The sequence below is a fragment of the Syngnathus scovelli genome, chromosome 3 (assembly GCF_024217435.2).
Source record: "Syngnathus scovelli strain Florida chromosome 3, RoL_Ssco_1.2, whole genome shotgun sequence".
In the NCBI taxonomy this organism is placed as follows: Eukaryota; Metazoa; Chordata; class Actinopteri; order Syngnathiformes; family Syngnathidae; genus Syngnathus; species Syngnathus scovelli.
In genome coordinates, this window is record NC_090849.1 from 185,113 (window position 1) to 204,685 (window position 19,573).

At 47.8% G+C, this 19,573-nt stretch overlaps 1 protein-coding gene across 1 annotated transcript in view; it reads right to left on the reverse strand.

Moving 5' to 3' along the window:
- Window positions 1-19,573, reverse strand: part of LOC125994535 (DNA topoisomerase 3-beta-1) — a 136,692-nt gene that overhangs the window by 52,724 nt on the left and 64,395 nt on the right. Inside the window, exons 10-14 of the mRNA XM_049763874.1 lie at window positions 15,217-15,322; window positions 12,058-12,204; window positions 11,764-11,937; window positions 10,456-10,584; window positions 9,394-9,543 (exon numbers count right to left, since the gene is read on the reverse strand). Of these exons, the coding sequence (XP_049619831.1) occupies window positions 9,394-9,543; window positions 10,456-10,584; window positions 11,764-11,937; window positions 12,058-12,204; window positions 15,217-15,322 (706 nt within the window). The remainder of the gene's footprint in view (window positions 1-9,393; window positions 9,544-10,455; window positions 10,585-11,763; window positions 11,938-12,057; window positions 12,205-15,216; window positions 15,323-19,573) is intronic.

Consider the following 19,573-nt stretch of genomic DNA (forward strand, 5'->3'; position numbering starts at 1 on the left):
ATTGTGAAATGTTCGGGACATCAAAAAACTGGAACTATTGTTGTAAATGGCAACACTGCTGATCTAGCGGCCAAATGTGTGGCGAACTATCGTGTGAAAGGAAGCGCTCAGTTTAGCCAGGACGGCTGCGATGAGGCAGATTGTAAAAGAGAAATGTTTTCTCCTTGTCAATTATTTTGTCTTTACAGAAGGAGGCTGGCCCTTCTGAGATTCAGCGCTGGTTGACTGCGGGAGCTGTTGTTGACTCGCAAGGACTGTACAAAGCCCCTAGTGGTAAGCCTGCAGTTCCGTCGCAGCTGCTATTGGAGTTCTGTACTGAGGTGCATAAGGTGGGGCACAGCTCTGGCTCGGTTCTGGCGGAAAAGATTTCTCGCACTTATTGGCACCCGAATTTAAAAGACATTTGCAAGTACCATGTGGAGACATGTCCAGCTCAGTGGGCCAGTGGTCGACTGTCCGCTCTGAGACTGGAAGGTTGTGGGTTCAATCCCGGTCGGGTCATACCAAAGACTATAAAAATGGGACCCTTGCCTCCTTGCTTTGCACTCAGCATTAAGGGTTGGAATTGGGGGGTTACATCACCAAATGATTCCCGAGCGCGGCACCGCTGCTGCTCACTGCTCCCCTCTCCCCAGGGGATGGATCAAAATCACACGAGGATGGGTTAAATGCAGAGGACAAATTTCACCACACCCAGATGTGTGTGTGACGATCATTGGGACTTTGACTTGCTCCACTTTTAACCCTAAAACTAAAATGAAATTGGCGATGGACGCCTTTCCTGTCCCACCATGCTCATGGGCAGAGATGGTGGTTGATTTCGTGGATATGGGAGGTGACTCTCGGGTCCATAGATACAGGTATATTCTAGTCGCAGTGGACGTTTTCTCGCACTGGGTCGAGGCGACGCCATGTAAGACGACAAGGTCGGCTGAGGTGATCAATTGGTTAATACACAGCCACATTCCCCGTTTTGGCAATTCGATCTGATAACGGCACTCATTTTACAGCGGAAGACTTGCATGAGATAGAGGAGATGTTTGGGATTTCAAGAAGTCTGGGCTCAGCAATATACCCACAGTCGCAAGGGCCAGTAGAAAGAGCGAATCGGACACTAAAAGGACAGTTGGCAAAGATAATTAGCTCTACAAATTTGAAATGGCCTGACGCACTCCCCATTGCATTGTTTTCAATGCGCTCCACCACACACTCTGCAACAGGCCTGTCTCCTCATCAGTTGTTGACTGGGAGAGAGATGCCTGCGCCAGCTGCTCCGTCCTTGGCAGATGCACCAGGGGTGTGTTGTGAAATCACAGATAAAGTCTGACGCGAACATTTGAAAGAATTGCATGCTGCTGTCCAGTTTCTTTCTTTTCAGAATACTGACCTCCTTCACTCTGATAATTCCAGTCCCGATCCCCCAGAGGTGCCTCCGGGTTCATGGGTGTACAGGAAGGTTTTGCACCGAGAATGGAGTGAGCCACACTGGGCGGGTCCATTCAAGGTGGCTGAGTCTACAACTCACTCTTTGCGTGTCTGGCTAGACACGGCAGAAACAAGGAAGAGTAGGTATTGGCACAAGTCGCATTGTCGGTGACAACACAACCTTTAGAACGCACACTTCGAGAGACTCAAGATTCAAGATTCAAGAGTTTTTTATTCGCCATGTTTGAGCGTGCCAAACAAGGAATTTGACTTCGGTAAATCACAGCCTCTGTTCAACATTTAGGTGACTAACAACAACATTCAGGACATGTGAAGAACGAAAGATATTCTCAAACACTCCCTGATCTTAAACTCCCAAGAGGGCAAGGAAAAACTCAAAACTCCAGCTAGGGGAAATGAGAAACCTTGATTAGAGACCACAGATGGGAGGGTCCCTCTTCTAGGATGACCAGGCTGCAATGGGTGCAGAGAGGACACATAGTACAAACAGTGTAGACAAAAAAGGTGTGGCAAGCGGGATGTTATTGCACAGTAATGACTCTGAGACTCTAAGAGTGGTGTGAGTTCATCAGAGCGACAGCCTGGGGGAAGAAGCTGTCTCTGTGTCTGCTGGTTTTAGTGTACAGAGCTCTATAACGGCGTCCGGAGGGGAGTAGTTCAAACAGGCTGCAACCTGGGTGCGAAGGGTCTGTTGAGATGTTACTTGCACGTTTCCTGGACTCGAGCCAACTTGGCTTTAAAGGGCATGTAAAGACACTATGGGGTCCGAAAATGTATTTGATAAAGATGGACTTATCTTTGCATAGCCCGAAATGGAAACGTGGGTCCCCCTTCCCATGGGCTCACCACCTGTGGGAGGGGCCGAAGGGGTCGGGTGCAATGTGAGCTGGGCGGCAGCCAAAGGTGGGGACCTTGGCGGTCTGATCCCCGGCTGCAGAAGCTGGCTCTTGGGACATGGAATGTCACCTCTCTGGCTGGAAAGGAGCCCGAGCTGGTGTGCGAGGCAGAAAGATTCCGACTAGATATAGTCGGACTAGCCTCCACACACAGTTTGGGTTCCGGTACAAGCCCTCTCGAGAGGGGCTGGACTCTCTTCCACTCTGGAGTTGCCCACGGTGAGAGGCGTCGAGCAGGTGTGGGTATACTTATTGCCCCCCGGCTGGGCGCCTGCACATTGGGGTTCACCCCGGTGAACGAGAGGGTAGCCTCCCTCCGCCTTCGGGTGGGGGGACGGGTCCTGACTGTTGTTTGTGTCTATGCACCAAACAGCAGCTCAGAGTACCCACCCTTCTTGGAGTCCCTGGAGGAAGTGCTGGAGAGCGCTCCTTCTGGGGACTCTATCGTTCTACTGGGTGACTTCAATGCTCACGTGGGCAATGACAGTGAGACCTGGAAGGGCGTGATTGGGAGGAATGGCCCCCCTGATCTGAACCCGAGCGGTGTTCTATTGTTGGACTTCTGTGCTCGACACGGATGTTCAATAATGAACACCATGTTCAAACATAAGGGTGTCCATGTGTGCACTTGGCACCAGGACACCCTAGGCCGCAGTTCGATGATCGACTTTGTAGTCGTGTCATCGGATTTGCGGCCGCATGTTTTGGACACTCGGGTGAAGAGAGGGGCGGAGCTGTCAACTGATCACCACCTGGTGGTGGGTTGGCTCCGATGGTGGGGGAAGATGCCGGTCCGACCTGGCAGACCCAAACGCTCTGTGAGGGTCTGCTGGGAACGTCTGGCAGAATCTCCTGTCAGGAAGAGCTTCAACTCCCACCTCCGGCAGAGCTTTTCCTACGTCCCGGGGGAGGCGGGGGACATTGAGTCTGAGTGGACCATGTTCCGCGCCTCCACTGTTGAGGCGGCCGACCGGAGCTGTGGCCGTAAGGTCGTTGGTGCCTGTCGTGGCGGCAACCCCCGAACCCGCTGGTGGACACCGGCGGTAAGGGATGCCGTCAAGCTGAAGAAGGAGTCCTATCGGGCCGTTTTGGCCTGCGGGACTCCGGAGGCAGCTGAAGGGAACCGGATGGCCAAGCGGAACGCGGCTTCGGCGGTTGCTGAGGCAAAAACCCGGGCGTGGGAGGAGTTCGGTGAGGCCATGGAGAATGACTTTCGGACGGCTTCGAGGAAATTCTGGTCCACCATCCGGCGTCTCAGGAGGGGGAAGCAGTGCAACATCAACACTGTTTACAGTGGGGATGGCGTGCTGCTGACCTCGACTCGGGACGTCGTGAGTCGGTGGGGAGAATACTTCGAAGACCTCCTCAATTCCACCTACACGCCTTCCATTGAGGAAGCAGGGCCTGGAGACTCTGAGGCGGATTCTCCAATCTCTGGGGTCGAAGTCATTGAGGTAGTTAAAAAACTCCTCGGTGGCAAGGCCCCGGGGGTGGATGAGATCCGCCCAGAGTTCTTAAAGGCTCTGGATGTTGTGGGGCTGTCATGGCTGACACGCCTCTACAACGTTGCGTGGACATCGGGGACAGTGCCTCTGGATTGGCAGACTGGGGTGGTGGTTCCCCTCTTTAAGAAGGGGGACCGGAGGGTGTGTTCCAATTACAGGGGAATCACACTCCTCAGCCTCCCTGGTAAGGTCTATTCAGGGGTGCTGGAGAGGAGGGTCCGTCGGGAGGTCGAACCTTGGATTCAGGAGGAGCAGTGTGGCTTTCGTCCTGGCCGTGGAACAGTGGACCAGCTCTACACCCTCGGCAGGATCCTCGAGGGTGCATGGGAGTTCGCCCAACCAGTCCACATGTGTTTTGTGGACTTGGAGAAGGCGTTCGACCGTGTCCCTCGGGAGGTTCTGTGGAGGGTGCTTCGGGAGTACGGGGTGCCGAGCCAACTGATAAGGGCGGTTCGGTCCCTGTATCACCGATGCCAGAGTCTGGTCCCCATTTCCGGCAGTAAGTCGGATTCGTTCCCAGTGAGGGTTGGACTCCGCCAAGGCTGCCCTTTGTCACCGATTCTGTTCATAATTTTTATGGACAGAATTTCTAGGCGCAGCCGAGGCGTTGAGGGGGTCCGGTTTGGGGACCTCAGCATCGCGTCTCTGCTTTTTGCAGATGACGTGGTGCTGTTGGCTTCTTCAGGCCGTGATCTCCAGCTCTCGCTGGAACGGTTCGCAGCCGAGTGTGAAGCGGTCGGGATGAGGGTCAGCACCTCCAAATCCGAGTCCATGGTCCTCGATCGGAAAAGGGTGGAATGCCCTCTCCGGATCGGGGATGAGATCCTGCCCCAAGTGGAGGAGTTCAAGTATCTTGGAGTCTTGTTCACGAGTGAGGGGAGGATGGAGCGTGAGATCGACAGGCGGATCGGTGCAGCGTCGGCAGTAATGCGGACCCTGTACCGGTCCGTTGTGGTGAAGAGAGAGCTGAGCCAAAAGGCAAAGCTCTCAATTTACCGGTCGATTTACGCTCCTACCCTCACCTATGGTCACGAGCTATGGGTCGTGACCGAAAGAACGAGATCTCGGATACAAGCGGCCGAAATGAGTTTTCTCCGCAGGATGTCCGGGCTCTCCCTTAGAGATAGGGTGAGAAGCTCGGTCATCCGGGAGAGACTCGGAGTAGAGTCGCTACTCCTCCACGTTGAGAGGAGCCAGATGAGGTGGCTCGGGCATCTTATCAGGATGCCTCCTGGACGCCTCCCTGGGGAGGTGTTCCGGGCATGTCCCACCGGTAGGAGACCCCGGGGACGACCCAGGACGCGCTGGAGAGACTATGTCTCTCAGCTGGCCTGGGAACGCCTTGGGATCCCCCGGGATGAGCTGGATGAAGTGGCTGGGGAGAGGGAAGTCTGGGAGTCCCTCCTAAAGCTGCTGCCCCCGCGACCCGACCCCGGATAAGCGGAAGAAGATGGATGGATGGATGGATGGATGGATGGACTTGTATTTTTGGAAACTGTTGTGAATTTTTGAATAAAATTGCGAATTGAGGAGTAATCGATGAAAAATCAACGGTTTGTATGTGATCGTTGAAGTTCATCCCGAAAATTGCCGAAGTGACTGTGACGTAGATTATAGGAGGCCGAGCGTTGCCGAGTTACTTAGCCCATGTAAGCATGATGGCGGATACAGAAGTGGAAGCGATGTCGTCTGACGAATCTCCCTCAGACGATTCTTCACCTTCTGACGAAAATGAAGAAGAGTATGATTTCTTTCTTGGGGTACATGGCTATCAATTTGAACCAGTGAGAAGTACCCCAGCGACTGAAGCATCGCAAAACAAAGGTGCGGAAGGTACAGCCGAAGAAAATCAATGAGTATATACTGATATTGTTTTGGGTTTCCAATTTAATAAATTCTAAGAAAGTTGCAATGAAAATTTATTTTAATAATATTTTCGGCAACATATTTTTTTTATAGGGTAGAAAACAGCAGGAAAATTAATTTTTAGGACTGGGAAAACCCATGAAGGATTATTACTTTGGTGTGCTAATTCTTATTCTCCCTTTGCACACAGAATGTTACTACCGAAGTTACACCTATAGTTATAAGCCTAAACTTTTTTATTTTTCAAATAACATAAAGGTAACGTTTTCATACCCCAAGAATCTCCCTTTTGGCAATTACATGGCTCTGTCTTGGCACTTTCGAGGGGGGTGGGTGAACTTGGGGGGGGGCTCCATTGTCTCTATTATGCTTATATGTTAAGTATTGGAGGGGGGAGTCCTATCATCTACGTCACGGTACCATGTGATCCAGAATGGCGTGGTTCATGACAGAGGCAGGAAAGATCGAGAAATACACACAAATTGACTGCGTTTGGCTCACGAATTTTATTTCAAATTCTATAATATTATTTGGATACAGGTGAATATAATCGAACATTTTGAGTGGTTTTTAAAACTTCTTAAAGGTGCCTTTACATACGCTTTAATTGGGGATGATAAAGAAACGGGGGGGGGGGGGGGCGGGCAAGAAGATGGGGAATTGTAAACCTGTAGTTGTAAATATATTGTTTACGTGTATTTTTTATGGTATGTTGTCTTCAGTGCGTCTTCAAGTTAATGAAAAGGATGAGTGTTTGATTACTTATTAGTGGCTGGTACTGAATTACATTTATGGGGAAACTGTCAACTATCATTTTGATTTGTGTGATGTAATGGATTGTGGTGGGTCTGACATGAATTGGAGATATTATGATGTATATATATGTGGGTTTATTCACAGTCCACTTCCCCCACTGCGACTAAAGATAATGGGTATTTGGGGAATCACAATGGTTTTTGGCTCGGAGTGATACAAGACTCCTTGTCTATTATGCGTGGGCAGTTTGATGCAAATAACCCCTTGAAATCGAACCCGATGTTGTTAACCATTACTGATTTGACAAGGAACCCTTTTGACAGGTTGCCAACACTTGAGGCTCGCTTATGTGGGGATAAAACTGGCCGGTCGTTTTATCTGATTATTGGGGAAGATATAGCTGGGAGGGACCCCATGAAATTAATGAAAATTGCATAGCAAGGGGGTAAATTGCGAAGTGTGGTAAGAGATGCCCAGATGAACAACACAGATGTAATTTCGCCAGGTTACAGAGGTACACCGGAAACGGGCTTTTTACAAAAAATGTATGGTTGGAAATGATGAGGTCCGCTGTACACGACGCTCGTGAATCTAATTGTGTGTTCAACAAGCAGGCCCACACTTGTGTTAGTTCCATCAGCTATGGAAGATAAAAATGTGTTGGTAAATCGGTCTAATGCTAGGGTATGTATGGTAAACGTCATGAGTCACATTACACCTGAAGATGAATCTATTGGGTGGGATATGGTGTACCCCATGTCCCCGATGAACGACACTCCGCCAGTCTTCGCTCCAAGACTCCAGCAATTAGTGACCTGTGTGATAAGGAATCGGGGAGCTAAACTTCGGCCGATGGGTGACCTCCCCCGTCAAGTTTGTGAACACACAATCAATATGACAGGTAATGAGGACGCCACCAAACTGTTGGTGGCAAGGAATAACATCTGGTGGTATTGCGGGGGAGGGACACAATATGGGTATCTGTCTTCTGATTGGAGTGGAACATGTGGTCTGGTTCCATTGCTATCACCAATAAAGATTTATGAAGTGGGAGTCGGGGAGATAAGGCAATTGTTGTAAATATTTGCATCGGGTTCAAACCAATTGATGAAGAGAGTTACGAGAGCGCTTAGTGACCCGTACTATGGTAGTCCTGCTTATATTGATGCTATTGGGGTACCAAGGGGTGTCCCTAATGAATACAAACTGGCAGAGCAAATTGCAGCAGGGTGGGAGTCTATATTCCCTAATAAAAATGTCGATCGAATAAATTATATTCACTACAATGTACAACGTTTGACAAATTTTACAAGGGCTGGGTTTGGTGCCATAAATACGCAATTAACAGCCACTTCGCTAATGGCATATCAGAATAGGGTAGCGTTAGATTCTATTTTGGCTGAGCGTGGGGGCGTTTGCTCGATATTTGGAGAAAATTGTACTACCTATATCCCCAACAATACGGCTCCTGATGGAAGCTTCACTTCAGCGTTGAAGGGATTGAGGGAACTATCTAATGAATTAAAATCATACTCTGGTGTGTCTAACTCGTTTACTGACATGTTAGAAAAATGGTTCGGAAGTGGAAAGAAGTAGTCAGTAATGTAATTATTTCTGGTGGGATGATATTGGGAGTGTTTGTCTTTTGTGGTTGTTGCTGTGTTCCTTGTATTAGGCTCTTGATCATTAGGACCGTCGAGCGTCTAGTGGGTGATCATGGAAGGCCCCCGACATTCCAGGCCGCCGAGTGGGGCAGGCGCGAGATTTTGCCGGTCCCTCCGGTTCCCGGATTGGAGAATGTGGTCGAGGAGGATGATGTTGTGTGATTAGTCAGATGTAGAGGCCACGATAACTGATGATGAGTATATGTATAGTTGTTTTGCTTGCTCATGGTGCTCCACAGATGTCATCGCTCGCACCGGGTACGCCAATAAATGACACATACTCACTACATTATATGCACATTTTTGTTGTACTAATTAGACGTTTGCATTCTGTAATGCACCACACTAGTGGCCCCTGAAGTTAGTGGCAACTCAATAAAAGGTCCGAGGGGATGCACCTGATGGTAAGAGCCTTGCCGTGTAGGGGGCCACGCGCACATATATGTAGGATTCTTGCACGCACAAACAGGGGGTGGGATGGTCTGGCAGTTAGGCCAGTTCAACAGGGGGAGATGCATATTTTTTCAGCAAAAGCTCAAGTTTAGTTGAGTGACCAGTGAGGTCACTCAAACAGGTGGATTGTTAGAATAGGCCTCTTTGGCACATGTGATTAGCTAGGTAACTTGAGCTATGTTGTTATATCGCTGTAACCCTTCTCTTGCTTCATTAGCTTTCTCTTCTGACACTCTTTGCACATACGTAGAGGTCGCTCTCAGTTAAGACTAAAAGGTCACACATTATCACTTCGCTCGGCAGAGTCACTTCCTTGCAGGAGGGCGGCCTAGAGTAGTATAGTAGCAGGAACCCTAGTGGTGGGAGTTAGACCTTCTTCCGCATCTCACAGAGAAGGCTCCACAGCTGTGTCTCGATAATTCTGGCATACATTAAATAGTTAAACTGTGAAGGCTGCCTCTTGGTAATTACTGTTAGCATATCGAGCATTAAAGATAAAGAACTGGGAACAAACCTGACAAGGGGCCATCAATTTCAATGAAAATTCTTTGCAGTCAACTATTGCATGAAGTCTGGAGTTCGAGGGCAAAGTTGTCTCCTAAAAATGTTTTGTGACTGTATGTCTAATCAGGACTGGTTGAAATCAGTCATTTAGGGGCATTTATCTTTTGACTGAACTTGGATTCTACAAATGTGAGTGACAGTATAATGCTGGCGCTGCCCATTTGAAATTGCCATAAACTTCATCAGAAAAAAAAGCCCTTGAGCAAATTTATGTCCTATGTGGGTTTAATTTGTGGTACTTACCACAGATGGAATCCACAAAATAGTGAAACTTCCTCTTGAAGATATCCAATGCATGCTGGAGTACTTGCTGGAAGTGGGCCTTACCAAGTGCAATTAGATTCAGTTGCTTTTCAACAGCACTGCGAATGGTTGGTAGTACCAGCTCAGCATCTATGAAAGAAATGCACATGCATGAGGACCTTCACGGTTTCAAACTGCCGTATTTAATAAATCAAATGGATCTTACAAATGCAACATTTCAAGTCTAGCATGATCAATATTAGTCTATGTGCAAACTTTGATGGTATGTAATGATGGTTGACAATTTAACTGGACTTTTAATAGTCAAGAAAGAGTAAAAAAGATTATATAGGTCATAGTGGTTAATAAGTCTATGACAGAGACGCACAATTATGAGGATCTTCACGGTTTCAAATTACTGTATTTAACAAATGAAATTGATCTTACTAATGCAATATTTCAAGTCTATCATGATCAAAATTAGCCCATGTGAAAACTGTGATAGTATGTAATGATGGTTGACAATTTAACGCGACTTTCAATTGTCAAGAAAGAGTAAAAAAGATTATATACGTACTAGGTCATGGTGCATTATAAAATGAAATAACCTGTGATGCTAAAAGTGGTAATGGTACAGATTGAAATTATGTCAAATGTATACAAGTTTTTCTTTTTCCTACTCATTTTGACCTTTGCAACTTGTGTAATTTTTTATTTGTTTTAAATCTAATTTTGTTTGTGGTCTTCGGAAAGAAGGCTCTCCATCAAGGGCTTCCCCGAGCGTGTGTCGCCTAGCTTACTTATTCACTAACTGCAGATAGTGTTTTGTGAATTGTTTTATTATTATAAATTTTGTTTTTTGCTGTTGTGTTTGGGTAATTGAGAGGTCTATGTGTTGTTTTGGTGTGGTTGTCTTTGGATGTCATTGAAATTGGTATTTCAGCTCTGTGGAGTAACATTGATAAATGTTGCTGTACGCTTACAAATTTATTAGAATCTTCTGTCAATAAAAACATGTTTAAAAAAAAAAGAGAAGGCTTGACATAATCTGAGGCCGTATACCTATTTTGTAATACCCATGTACTAGAACAATGCCCAAGTTGGTAGGCTTCAACTTGCGTCCATTCTCTACTGTCACATAGTTCCTTTGACAGATGTTGTTTAAGTGGACAGGGATGCTGGCATCAGTACCTGCAGGTGCAAAATAGCAGTCACACATTGTTCAATTACAATGCTTGGAATTTAGTGACATTATTACAAAGTAATAGAGATGAATGGACTTGAGCTACGAAGATTAAAAGTGTATTATTTTCTAAATACAAGTTATTGTTAGGCCACCTAAAGTAGAATTTCACATTGCATTGTGGCCAACGTTAGAATCTGGGTCAGTTATTGCACACGTTAAATAGTCCTCGAGGCAAACGCTGACAGTTCAGGTAGCGTCACACCATCTCATCTGAGAAAAAAATATTTTCCGGTAACTGGAGAAGCTTGATGGGGGACTGGCTGAAACCAAAAGAGTTCAGTTCATAACAAACCAGAGGGAGACTTTATGACTTGACAAAATAGACCTATTTGTGGTATTATCACTCAAAGCTAACTGAGGAATCAACCTTCTGGTCGTCTTACCAGCATAAAAAATATCAGGAAGAGATTGTTATAATGGCGGCATTATAATGGTTAACTCGTCCGCCTCACAGTTCAGAGGGTGCGGTTTCGATTCCTCCTCCGGCCCTCCCTGTGTGGAGTTTGCATGTTCTCCCGGGCACTCTGGTTTCCTCCCACTTCCCAAAAACATGCATGGTAGGCTGATGGAGCACTCCAAATTGCTTGTAGGTGTGAGTGCGAGTGTGGATGGTTGTTCGTCTCTGTGTGCCCTGCCATTGGCTGGCAACCAGTTCCCCCCTACTGCCCAAAGACTGCTGGGATAGGCTCCAGCACGCCCGTGACCTTCATGATAAGCAGTACGGAAGGGACGAAGCGTGGGGACAAAGCGGTACAGGGAGGGAGGGAGGGGAAGGGACGAAGCGTGGGGACAAAGCGGTACAGGGAGGGAGGGAGGGAGGGAGGGAGGGAGGGAGGGAGGAAGGGACGGACGGACGGACGGACGGACGGACGGACGGATGGATGGACATTGTGCTAAAGCTTCAAGTTATTGTCAACCGGTGTAAATATTAAAAGGATAAAATATAGTCTATCAAGGAGTACCATAATTCTATTCCAGGGTTAATATTATACGGTTTATTGCCACCACATTCTGTCATTAGCTACATGAACAAAAGTCAACAAAGCTGTTGTTACTTTTTTTCAGAGCCACATCACACAAATGAATGAAAACATTTGGAGCACGCAGGCAGTGCTGAGAATTACCAATGCCGTGTTTCTCCATAAGAGTGATGAGTTCGGCCTCGGTCAAGTAGTCTGGTGGACTAGTCTGTTTTTCCATCAACTTAATCTCATCTACTGTGAAAATGTCTCCACTTTCACAGATAGGCAGGGCTTCTTCAAGAGGAATACCCTGCCATGGCATCAAAGCAGTAAAACCTGTAAATAAAACAACTTTTTGTGTTAAATTCTTCAACAAAATAATCCCAAATGTCAAGTGTTTCAGGCAATGGTAAAGCTGTCATTGGTGAAAACAATTGTCTGTATTAAATCATTTACCTGATGAGATCAGGGTTTTTCCGTTACATGTGAAAGCTTCTGTTCCAATGGTGAAAACAATGGTTGTCTGTAGATACTTGCAGTCTTGACTTACTGTGGCAATGAAATGTCTTGTGATGTATTCATAAAGGCGCCAGCCGTCACTTCCTTTGGAAAGAAAAAATAGCAGAGCTGTTTATTAGTGTGAAACAGTTGAAAGCTGAACTTGGGGGCCAGAGCCCTTAGTTGCTTCGGCCTGCGCATATGAAACCCTTAACACCTGATCTGCGCAGTACAATCTACTTTTTACAAATCCAGACTCAAACCCTACTTACTGATAAAAGCTTACTCTGTTTAACCTTGTGTATTTATCTTATTTTTGCTCACTTTATCTTCTTGCTGATTTTAATTGACATTAATCCCAGGCAGTTATTGTACTGCATTACTGTTTTTGTGAGAGATCGGACAGTACAGCCAAATGCAAGTGAAGCAGTCTTTATTGTGGAGGGAGAGGGGAACGCTGAGGAGCTGAAGCGGCAATCGGGCGAGGCTGCGCTCGTCGGGGGGTGGTTAGCCGGATGGCAAGCCAGGTGAAGGAGCTGTCGGCTGGGCTTCGCACTGGCGAGGACTGGACGTGGCAGACGGGTGATCTCTAAGTCGAGCAGCTGTGGAAGGGACCGGTGTACACGCAGACATCACGAGACAAGCTGACATGAATTTTTGCGCTGCCCGCGCTAATATAGCGCTCCCAATCAGCCCGCGACAGGTGACAGCGATCGCGGTGACAAGGGGGCGTGGCTGGACGACACCGGTGCGTGACAGTTTTATATTTTGTACAGTGTCATTGAGTTACCTAGAAATGCTCCTATAAATAACAGTTGTTAAAAACACATATTCGTCCTAAAATACGATAATATTCTGTTTTGTGAGGACTTGTGTGTGCAAACTAAGACCTTCTGCACGTACAACAACAAACCTTGGTTTACACCAAACCTCAGGATGCTGCGCAAAGCCAAGGAGGAGGCCTACAGGAGTGGGGACCAGGACCTGTTAAGGCAGACCAGGAACACACTGAACCGAGAGATCAGGAAAGCCAAGAGGTTTTATGGGGAGAGCCTGGGGAGACACCTCGCTGCCAATCCTGATCCCTTAACAGTGTGGAAAGGCCTGCAGAGCATTACGGCTTCAAGAAACCACCTGTAGAGAACCCAAGGCTTGCAAACCAGCTAAACAGGTTTTACTGCAGGTTTGAATGGTCCACCCACACAACAGGACCTCCTGCAGTACAATCACCTCCACCCACAACCCCTCTGTCCACACCTCCATCATCGTTATCACCTACTCTCTCTCTTTCAGAAGCCGCGCCTGCACTCCAGATCCGCGAGGTGTGTCAGATGTTATGGAGACAAACGGTCAGGCCAAATTGCTCAGTGCAAAAAAAAAAAAAAAAAAAAAACACACCATTGCAGAAGAGCTGATACTACCTGCAGCCGTGGATATGGTCTCCGTCATGTTGCCTCATTTTGATTAAAAAAACAGCAGAAATTGTTTTATTCATTTTTGTTTTGTAGGTTAAAATGTTTTATATATTGTGCTCCTGAGTTAATGTTGATTAATTTGAATTGAATATTATTTATTGCTGTTATTTAATTTAATATTATGTATGTTAATTATTATTTTATTGTATTTTTTTCAGCATAAAATTGCAGTTGGTCAAGAATGTTTATAGTTTGAATGATTATAATTTATTTTTTAATTTCAGGCAAAGTGATGCACTTTGAATCTGATCTGTTACAGACTAAAAAACAATGTTATTAAAGTTATTCTTTATTGTAAGTTAGTCTTTCTTTTTTATTTATTTTTTGTTTTCTTTAATGTTAATAACATGGGGGGGCGCAAAATGTTTTCTTCTCCCAATCACAGAAAATGATTGAGAGGCACTGCTCTATACCAATGATTGCTCCTTGAGCGACTCTTCTGTGAAGCTCTTCAAGTATGTGCGGATGACACCACTCTTATCGGACTGATCCGGGACGGTGACGAGACTGTGTACAGACAGGAGGTGGAGCGGCTGGTCCACTGGTGCAGCCAAAACCACCTGGAGCTGAACCCGCTCAAGACCGAGGAGATGACAGTGGACTTCAGGATAGACCCTTCACCACTTCCACCTCTCACTATCCTCACTAATGCTATTCCCTCCACAGACACCTTCAAGTTCCTGGGATCCACAATCTCTCGGGACCTGAAATGGGCCAGCCACATAGACTTTGCCCAGAAAAAGGCCCAACAGAGGCTGTACTTTCTGAGACAGCTCAGGAAGTTCAACCTTCCAAAGGAGCTGCTGAAGACCTTCTATACTGCCATCATCCAGTCTATCCTCTGTATGTACATCACTGTCTGGTTTGGATTGGCCACCAAACAAGACAAGCATAGACTGCAACGGACAATCAGGACTGCAGAAAAGATAATTGGGACCAATCTCCCATCTATCCAGGACTTGTACCTGTCCAGGACCAGGAAACGTGCAAGTAACATCTCTACAGACCCTTCTCAACCAGGTCACAGTCTGTTCGAACTACTCCCCTCCGGACAGCGTTACAGAGCGCTGTACGCCAAAACCAGCAGACACAGCTTCCTTCCCAAGGCTGTCGCTGTGATGAACTCACACCACTCATAAAGTCTCAGAGTCATTGCTGTGCAATAACTTCCTGCTCTCGACGCTTTATCTTTGAATTGTCTATATTACGTATACAATGTGTCCTCTCTGCATCCATTGCAGCCTGGTCATCCTGGAAGAGGGATCCTCCCATCTGTGGTCTCTTCTCAAAGTTTCTCATTTCCCCGAGGAGGAGTTTTGAGTTTTTCCTTGCCTTCCTGGGAGTTTAAGATCAGGGGATGTTTGAGAATAATTGTAAATTTTCTGACATATCCTGAATGTTGTTAGTCACCTAAATGTTGAACAGAGGCTTAGATCTACCGGAGTCAAATTCCTTGTTTGGCATGCCCAAACATGGCCAATAAACTTCTTGAATCTTACTTAGTAAGACTTTAAAAGAGCACAAACATCAACAGAGCACATCAATCAAGCTCATAAGTGCATTAACACATTTGTCTGGGTGTCCTTGTCTCAGTGTAGGTGTCCCAGATATTTTCATCTAATGTTTATTAGCTCAGACTCACCCAATTCTTCTTCTGAGGCAGCACGCATGGGAGTTATAGGCGGATGGTCGCCAACATCAACTCCTTTCTTGGGATGGATTATACCATTTGATAGAAGATTTTTCACCTAGTAATTAAAAAACAGCCTCATATAATTTTGATTATACAGTTGTCATGTAGTCATGATAAATAATGTACATATTACAATTTAACATCCCCCTCCAAAATCATTGGTGAGGGCCAATGACACCAATCCCTTTTTATTTGCTGTAGAGTGCTGGATATTTTGTCTCCCTGCTGCAACAGACCCGATTCAAATGACCATGGTTGTTTTCCAGCTTTTGCAGACTTTCCTGATTATATGATCATTTGAATTAGAAGTGTTGCAACACACAGAAACGTAATATAAAACATCCAAGACAATGGTCCTCGTAGAACAGGATTGAAGACAGACTGCTGTAGATTTGATACCAGAGCTACACTGTATGTCTACATCTTACAGAAAAGATGCAATTTTTAGGTGAGAAAAGGTATTAAATCTTAAAGCAGGTTGCCAGTATACATTCATTCATTTCTTTCATCTTATCCAGGGTTGAGTTGCGGGGCAGCAACTTTAACAGGGATGCCCAAACGTCCCCAGTTCTGCTGGGGGAATTTCAAGGCTCTCCCAAGTCAACTGGGAGACATAGCAGATCAGTAGCTCTTCAATGATCTCCTCCCAGATGAACAATCTTCTCACCCTATCTTTGAGAGAGAGCCCCCGGACTGGGGAGAAAACTATGTTGGGCTACGTGTTGGTGGGATTTTGTCCTTTCGTAACGTAGATTGACCGGTAAATCAAGAGAGTAGCCTTTTTGGCTCAGCTCCTTCTTTAAAACAACAAACTAAGACAGAGCCGATGCCGATGCTGCAACGATCAGCCTGTCCATATTCCCTTTCATCCTTCCCTCACTCATGAACAAGACTAGTGTATTTTAACTTCCACTCCGGGCAGGATCACATCTCTAGGGCATTCCACCCTTTTCCGACTGAGGAGCATGGTCTCAGATTTGAAGGTAATGATCTTCATTCCGACTACTCGGCTACTAACCGCTCCAGTGAAAGTTGAAGATTTCGGTTGACAGAAACAGTACCACATCTGCAAAAAGCAAAGACGCAATACTGACTCCACCAAACCGAACCCGCTCAACGCCTTGGGTGTGCCTACAAATTCTGTCTACAAAGCTTACGAAAAGAATCTGTGGGAAAGGGTAGTCTTTGCAGAGTCCAATCCTCACTTCAAACTAATTCAACTTACTGCCTTACAATGTGGATCAAATCAAACATTCCGGGACTAACCCGGATCCAGAGTAGTTGGAACAAATACTCCGGTGTCCCTCAACTACTTCGGTGTACCAATCCATGTGATTCGATGTCCACGTGATTTTGTCGAGGCATGTCAACCATGACGGTGCCACAACATCCAGAACCTTGAGGGACTCTGGGCAGATCTCATCCACCTCCAGGGGTTTGCCACTAGTGTTGCATGGCATACCAGTACTGTTGGAATAATTTAGCGGTGAAGCTTTGGCCTGCCTGACCTGGGGCCTTATATTTTACGAGTTGAACTCCTTTCGTTCAACAAAGTTCTTCTTATCTAGTTCCAGGGATGTCTTTAAACCCCCAATCAGTTTTATGTATCCTTCCTGTCCTTTTCTTATCTTTCTGTTTGTTCCTGTAAGAGGCCTTCACTATAAACGCAAAGATGGCGGCGCGTGCACACGCAGCGGCCACTCTCTGTCCCGCCAGTACGGTGATTTGTTCATTTAATGAGTGTTCGTCCGACAGTTTTATGTGTTCGTCTCGTCGTGCTATGTCGTGTTACAAGTACGGCAGGCAGGTTCTGCTCGACATCGGCAGAAGTGGGTTTTGTGGTGTTCTGGACTTTGAAGCGGCGACATTAAAGGCGCTCGGACTGCTACGTCCTGAAACGTCGCCGACCTCGCCCGCTATTCCTCCCCCGATTGGGAAGCGTCGGAAATGGTGTGCGAGGAGGCAGAAGAGGGGCAAGCGCGGAGGCGTCCGGGCCAGGCTGGCGGCCAACCCAGCGCGCCCGGCAGTGCCTTCCATTCTTCTGGCGAATGTTCGATCGCTGGACAACCAAATGGATTACGTTCGCCTGCTGAGGTCTACAAACCGGACGGTGCGGAACTGCTGTGTGCTCGTGTTCACTGAGACCTGGTTGACTGTCAACATTCCGGACTCTGCCGTGCATCTGGAGCGGCTAGCGTGCTATCGGGCGGACCGTGCCATTGAACGAGGGGGAAAGTCGCGAGGAGGTGGAATATGCGTCTACATCCGAGAAGAATGGTGCCGGGACTCTGTGGTGGTATGTAAGCACTGCTTGCCACTAGCGGAGTTTGTGATCATCAAGTGCCGTCCTTTTTACCTGCCGAGGGAATTTACTGCGATTCTGCTAGTCGCGGTGTACATCCCGCCTTCCAAGATCGAAGGCGACAGGATTGCGGCGCTTGGTGAACTGTACCAGGCTGTCAGTGAGCAACAGACAGCACACCCTGACGGTTTCACCATCTTCGCTGGAGACTTTAATCATGCCAACCTGAAGTTTGTTTTCCCGAGGCTTCACCAGCATGTTACTTTTCCGACACGTGGAGACAGCTTCCTGGACCTGGTCTACTCTGCGCATAAAGGAGCTTTCAAAGCCACCCCCCTCCCCCATCTTGGGCTTTCTGACCATCTCACCGTTTTGCTTTTGCCCGCATACAGACAATTGGTAAGGGCATCCAGGCCGGTTCGGAAGCAGGTTCGGGTGTAGCCTGAGGGTGCCTCCGATGCCCTTCGTGACTGCTTTGGCACTACTGACTGGGACATGTTTAAGCGGGCGGCCACATACAACGATCGGACGGACATAGAGGAGTTTGCTGACTCTGTTTCCTCTTACGTCGCGAAGTGCATCGATGATGTGACTCGCTCAAAATCCGTCGTCACTCGTGCGAACTGGAAGCCGTGGCTGACAGGGGCTGTCCTCAGACTGCTGAGGGCCAGGGACAAAGCTTTCAGAGCGGGGGATGAGGCTGGCTTGAGGACAGCGAGGGCCGACCTGTCCCGGGGCATCAAAGAAGCGAAAAAAGCGTTCTCTTGCAAGGTCTCCACCCACTTCAAGGACAGCAAGGACGCACGGAGCCTTTGGCAGGGCATTCAGACCATCACGGACTACAAGCCCGCACCGCGGAGCTGTGAGGACGACGTCCGTCTGCTGAACGATCTTAACCGCTTCTTTGCTCGCTTCGACGCCCAGAACAACACTTGCCCGCTGAAGACCACTCCCCCCCCCCCACACGACGGAGAGAGGAGGGCGCTTTCCGCTATTGACACCCGTAAGGCGGCGGGCCCTGACAACATCCCGGGTCGTGCGCTGAAGGACTGCGCTGGCAGTGTCTTCACGGCCATCTTTAACGTTTCCCTGCAGCGGGCCATCGTCCCTTCGTGTTTCAAGGCTGCCACCATCGTTCCTGTGCCGAAGAAACCTGCACCGTCCTGCTTCAATGACTACCGCCCCGTGGCCCTGACGCCCATCATCATGAAGTGCTTTGAGCGGCTTGTCATAGACCACATCAAATCCGTTCTCCCCCCCACCATTGACCCTTTCCAGTTTGCGTACCGTGCCAAACAGTCCTCTGAGGATGCCATCTGCTCTGCCCTCCACTTGGCCCTCACCCACCTGGAGAGGAAGGACTCATATGTGAGGTTGCTGTTTGTGGACTTCGGCTCTGCCTTCAACACCATTGTGCTGCAGCGACTCATCTGCAAACTCGACGAGCTGGGCCTCAGTACCTCCCTCTGCAACTGGCTACTGGACTTCCTCTGTCAGAGGCCTCAGGTGGTGCGTGTTGGCGACAAAATCTCCGCCAGCATCACGCTGAGCACGGGGGCCCCCCAGGGCTGCGTGCTCAGTCCACTGCTCTTCACCCTGCTGACGCATGACTGCACTGCGACCTACAGCGACAACCGCATAGTGAAGTTTGCTGACGACACAACTCTGGTGGGTCTCATCACGAAGGGCGACGAGACTCGGTACAGGTCGGAAGTTGACCTTCTGACCACGTGGTGCAGGGACAACAACCTCCTGCTGAACGTCAATAAGACCAAGGAGATCATTGTTGACTTCCGGAAGGGTCACACAACACACCTGCCGCTGATCATCGACGGTGCTGTGGTGGAGAGGGTGAGCTGCACCAAGTTCCTGGGGGTGCACATCAGTGAGGACCTCTCCTGGTCCGCAAACACCTCGTCACTGGCAAAGAAAGCTCAGCGCCGCCTGTACTTCCTGCGGAAGCTCAGGCGTGCATGTGCTCCTCAGGCAGTCCTGTCTACATTC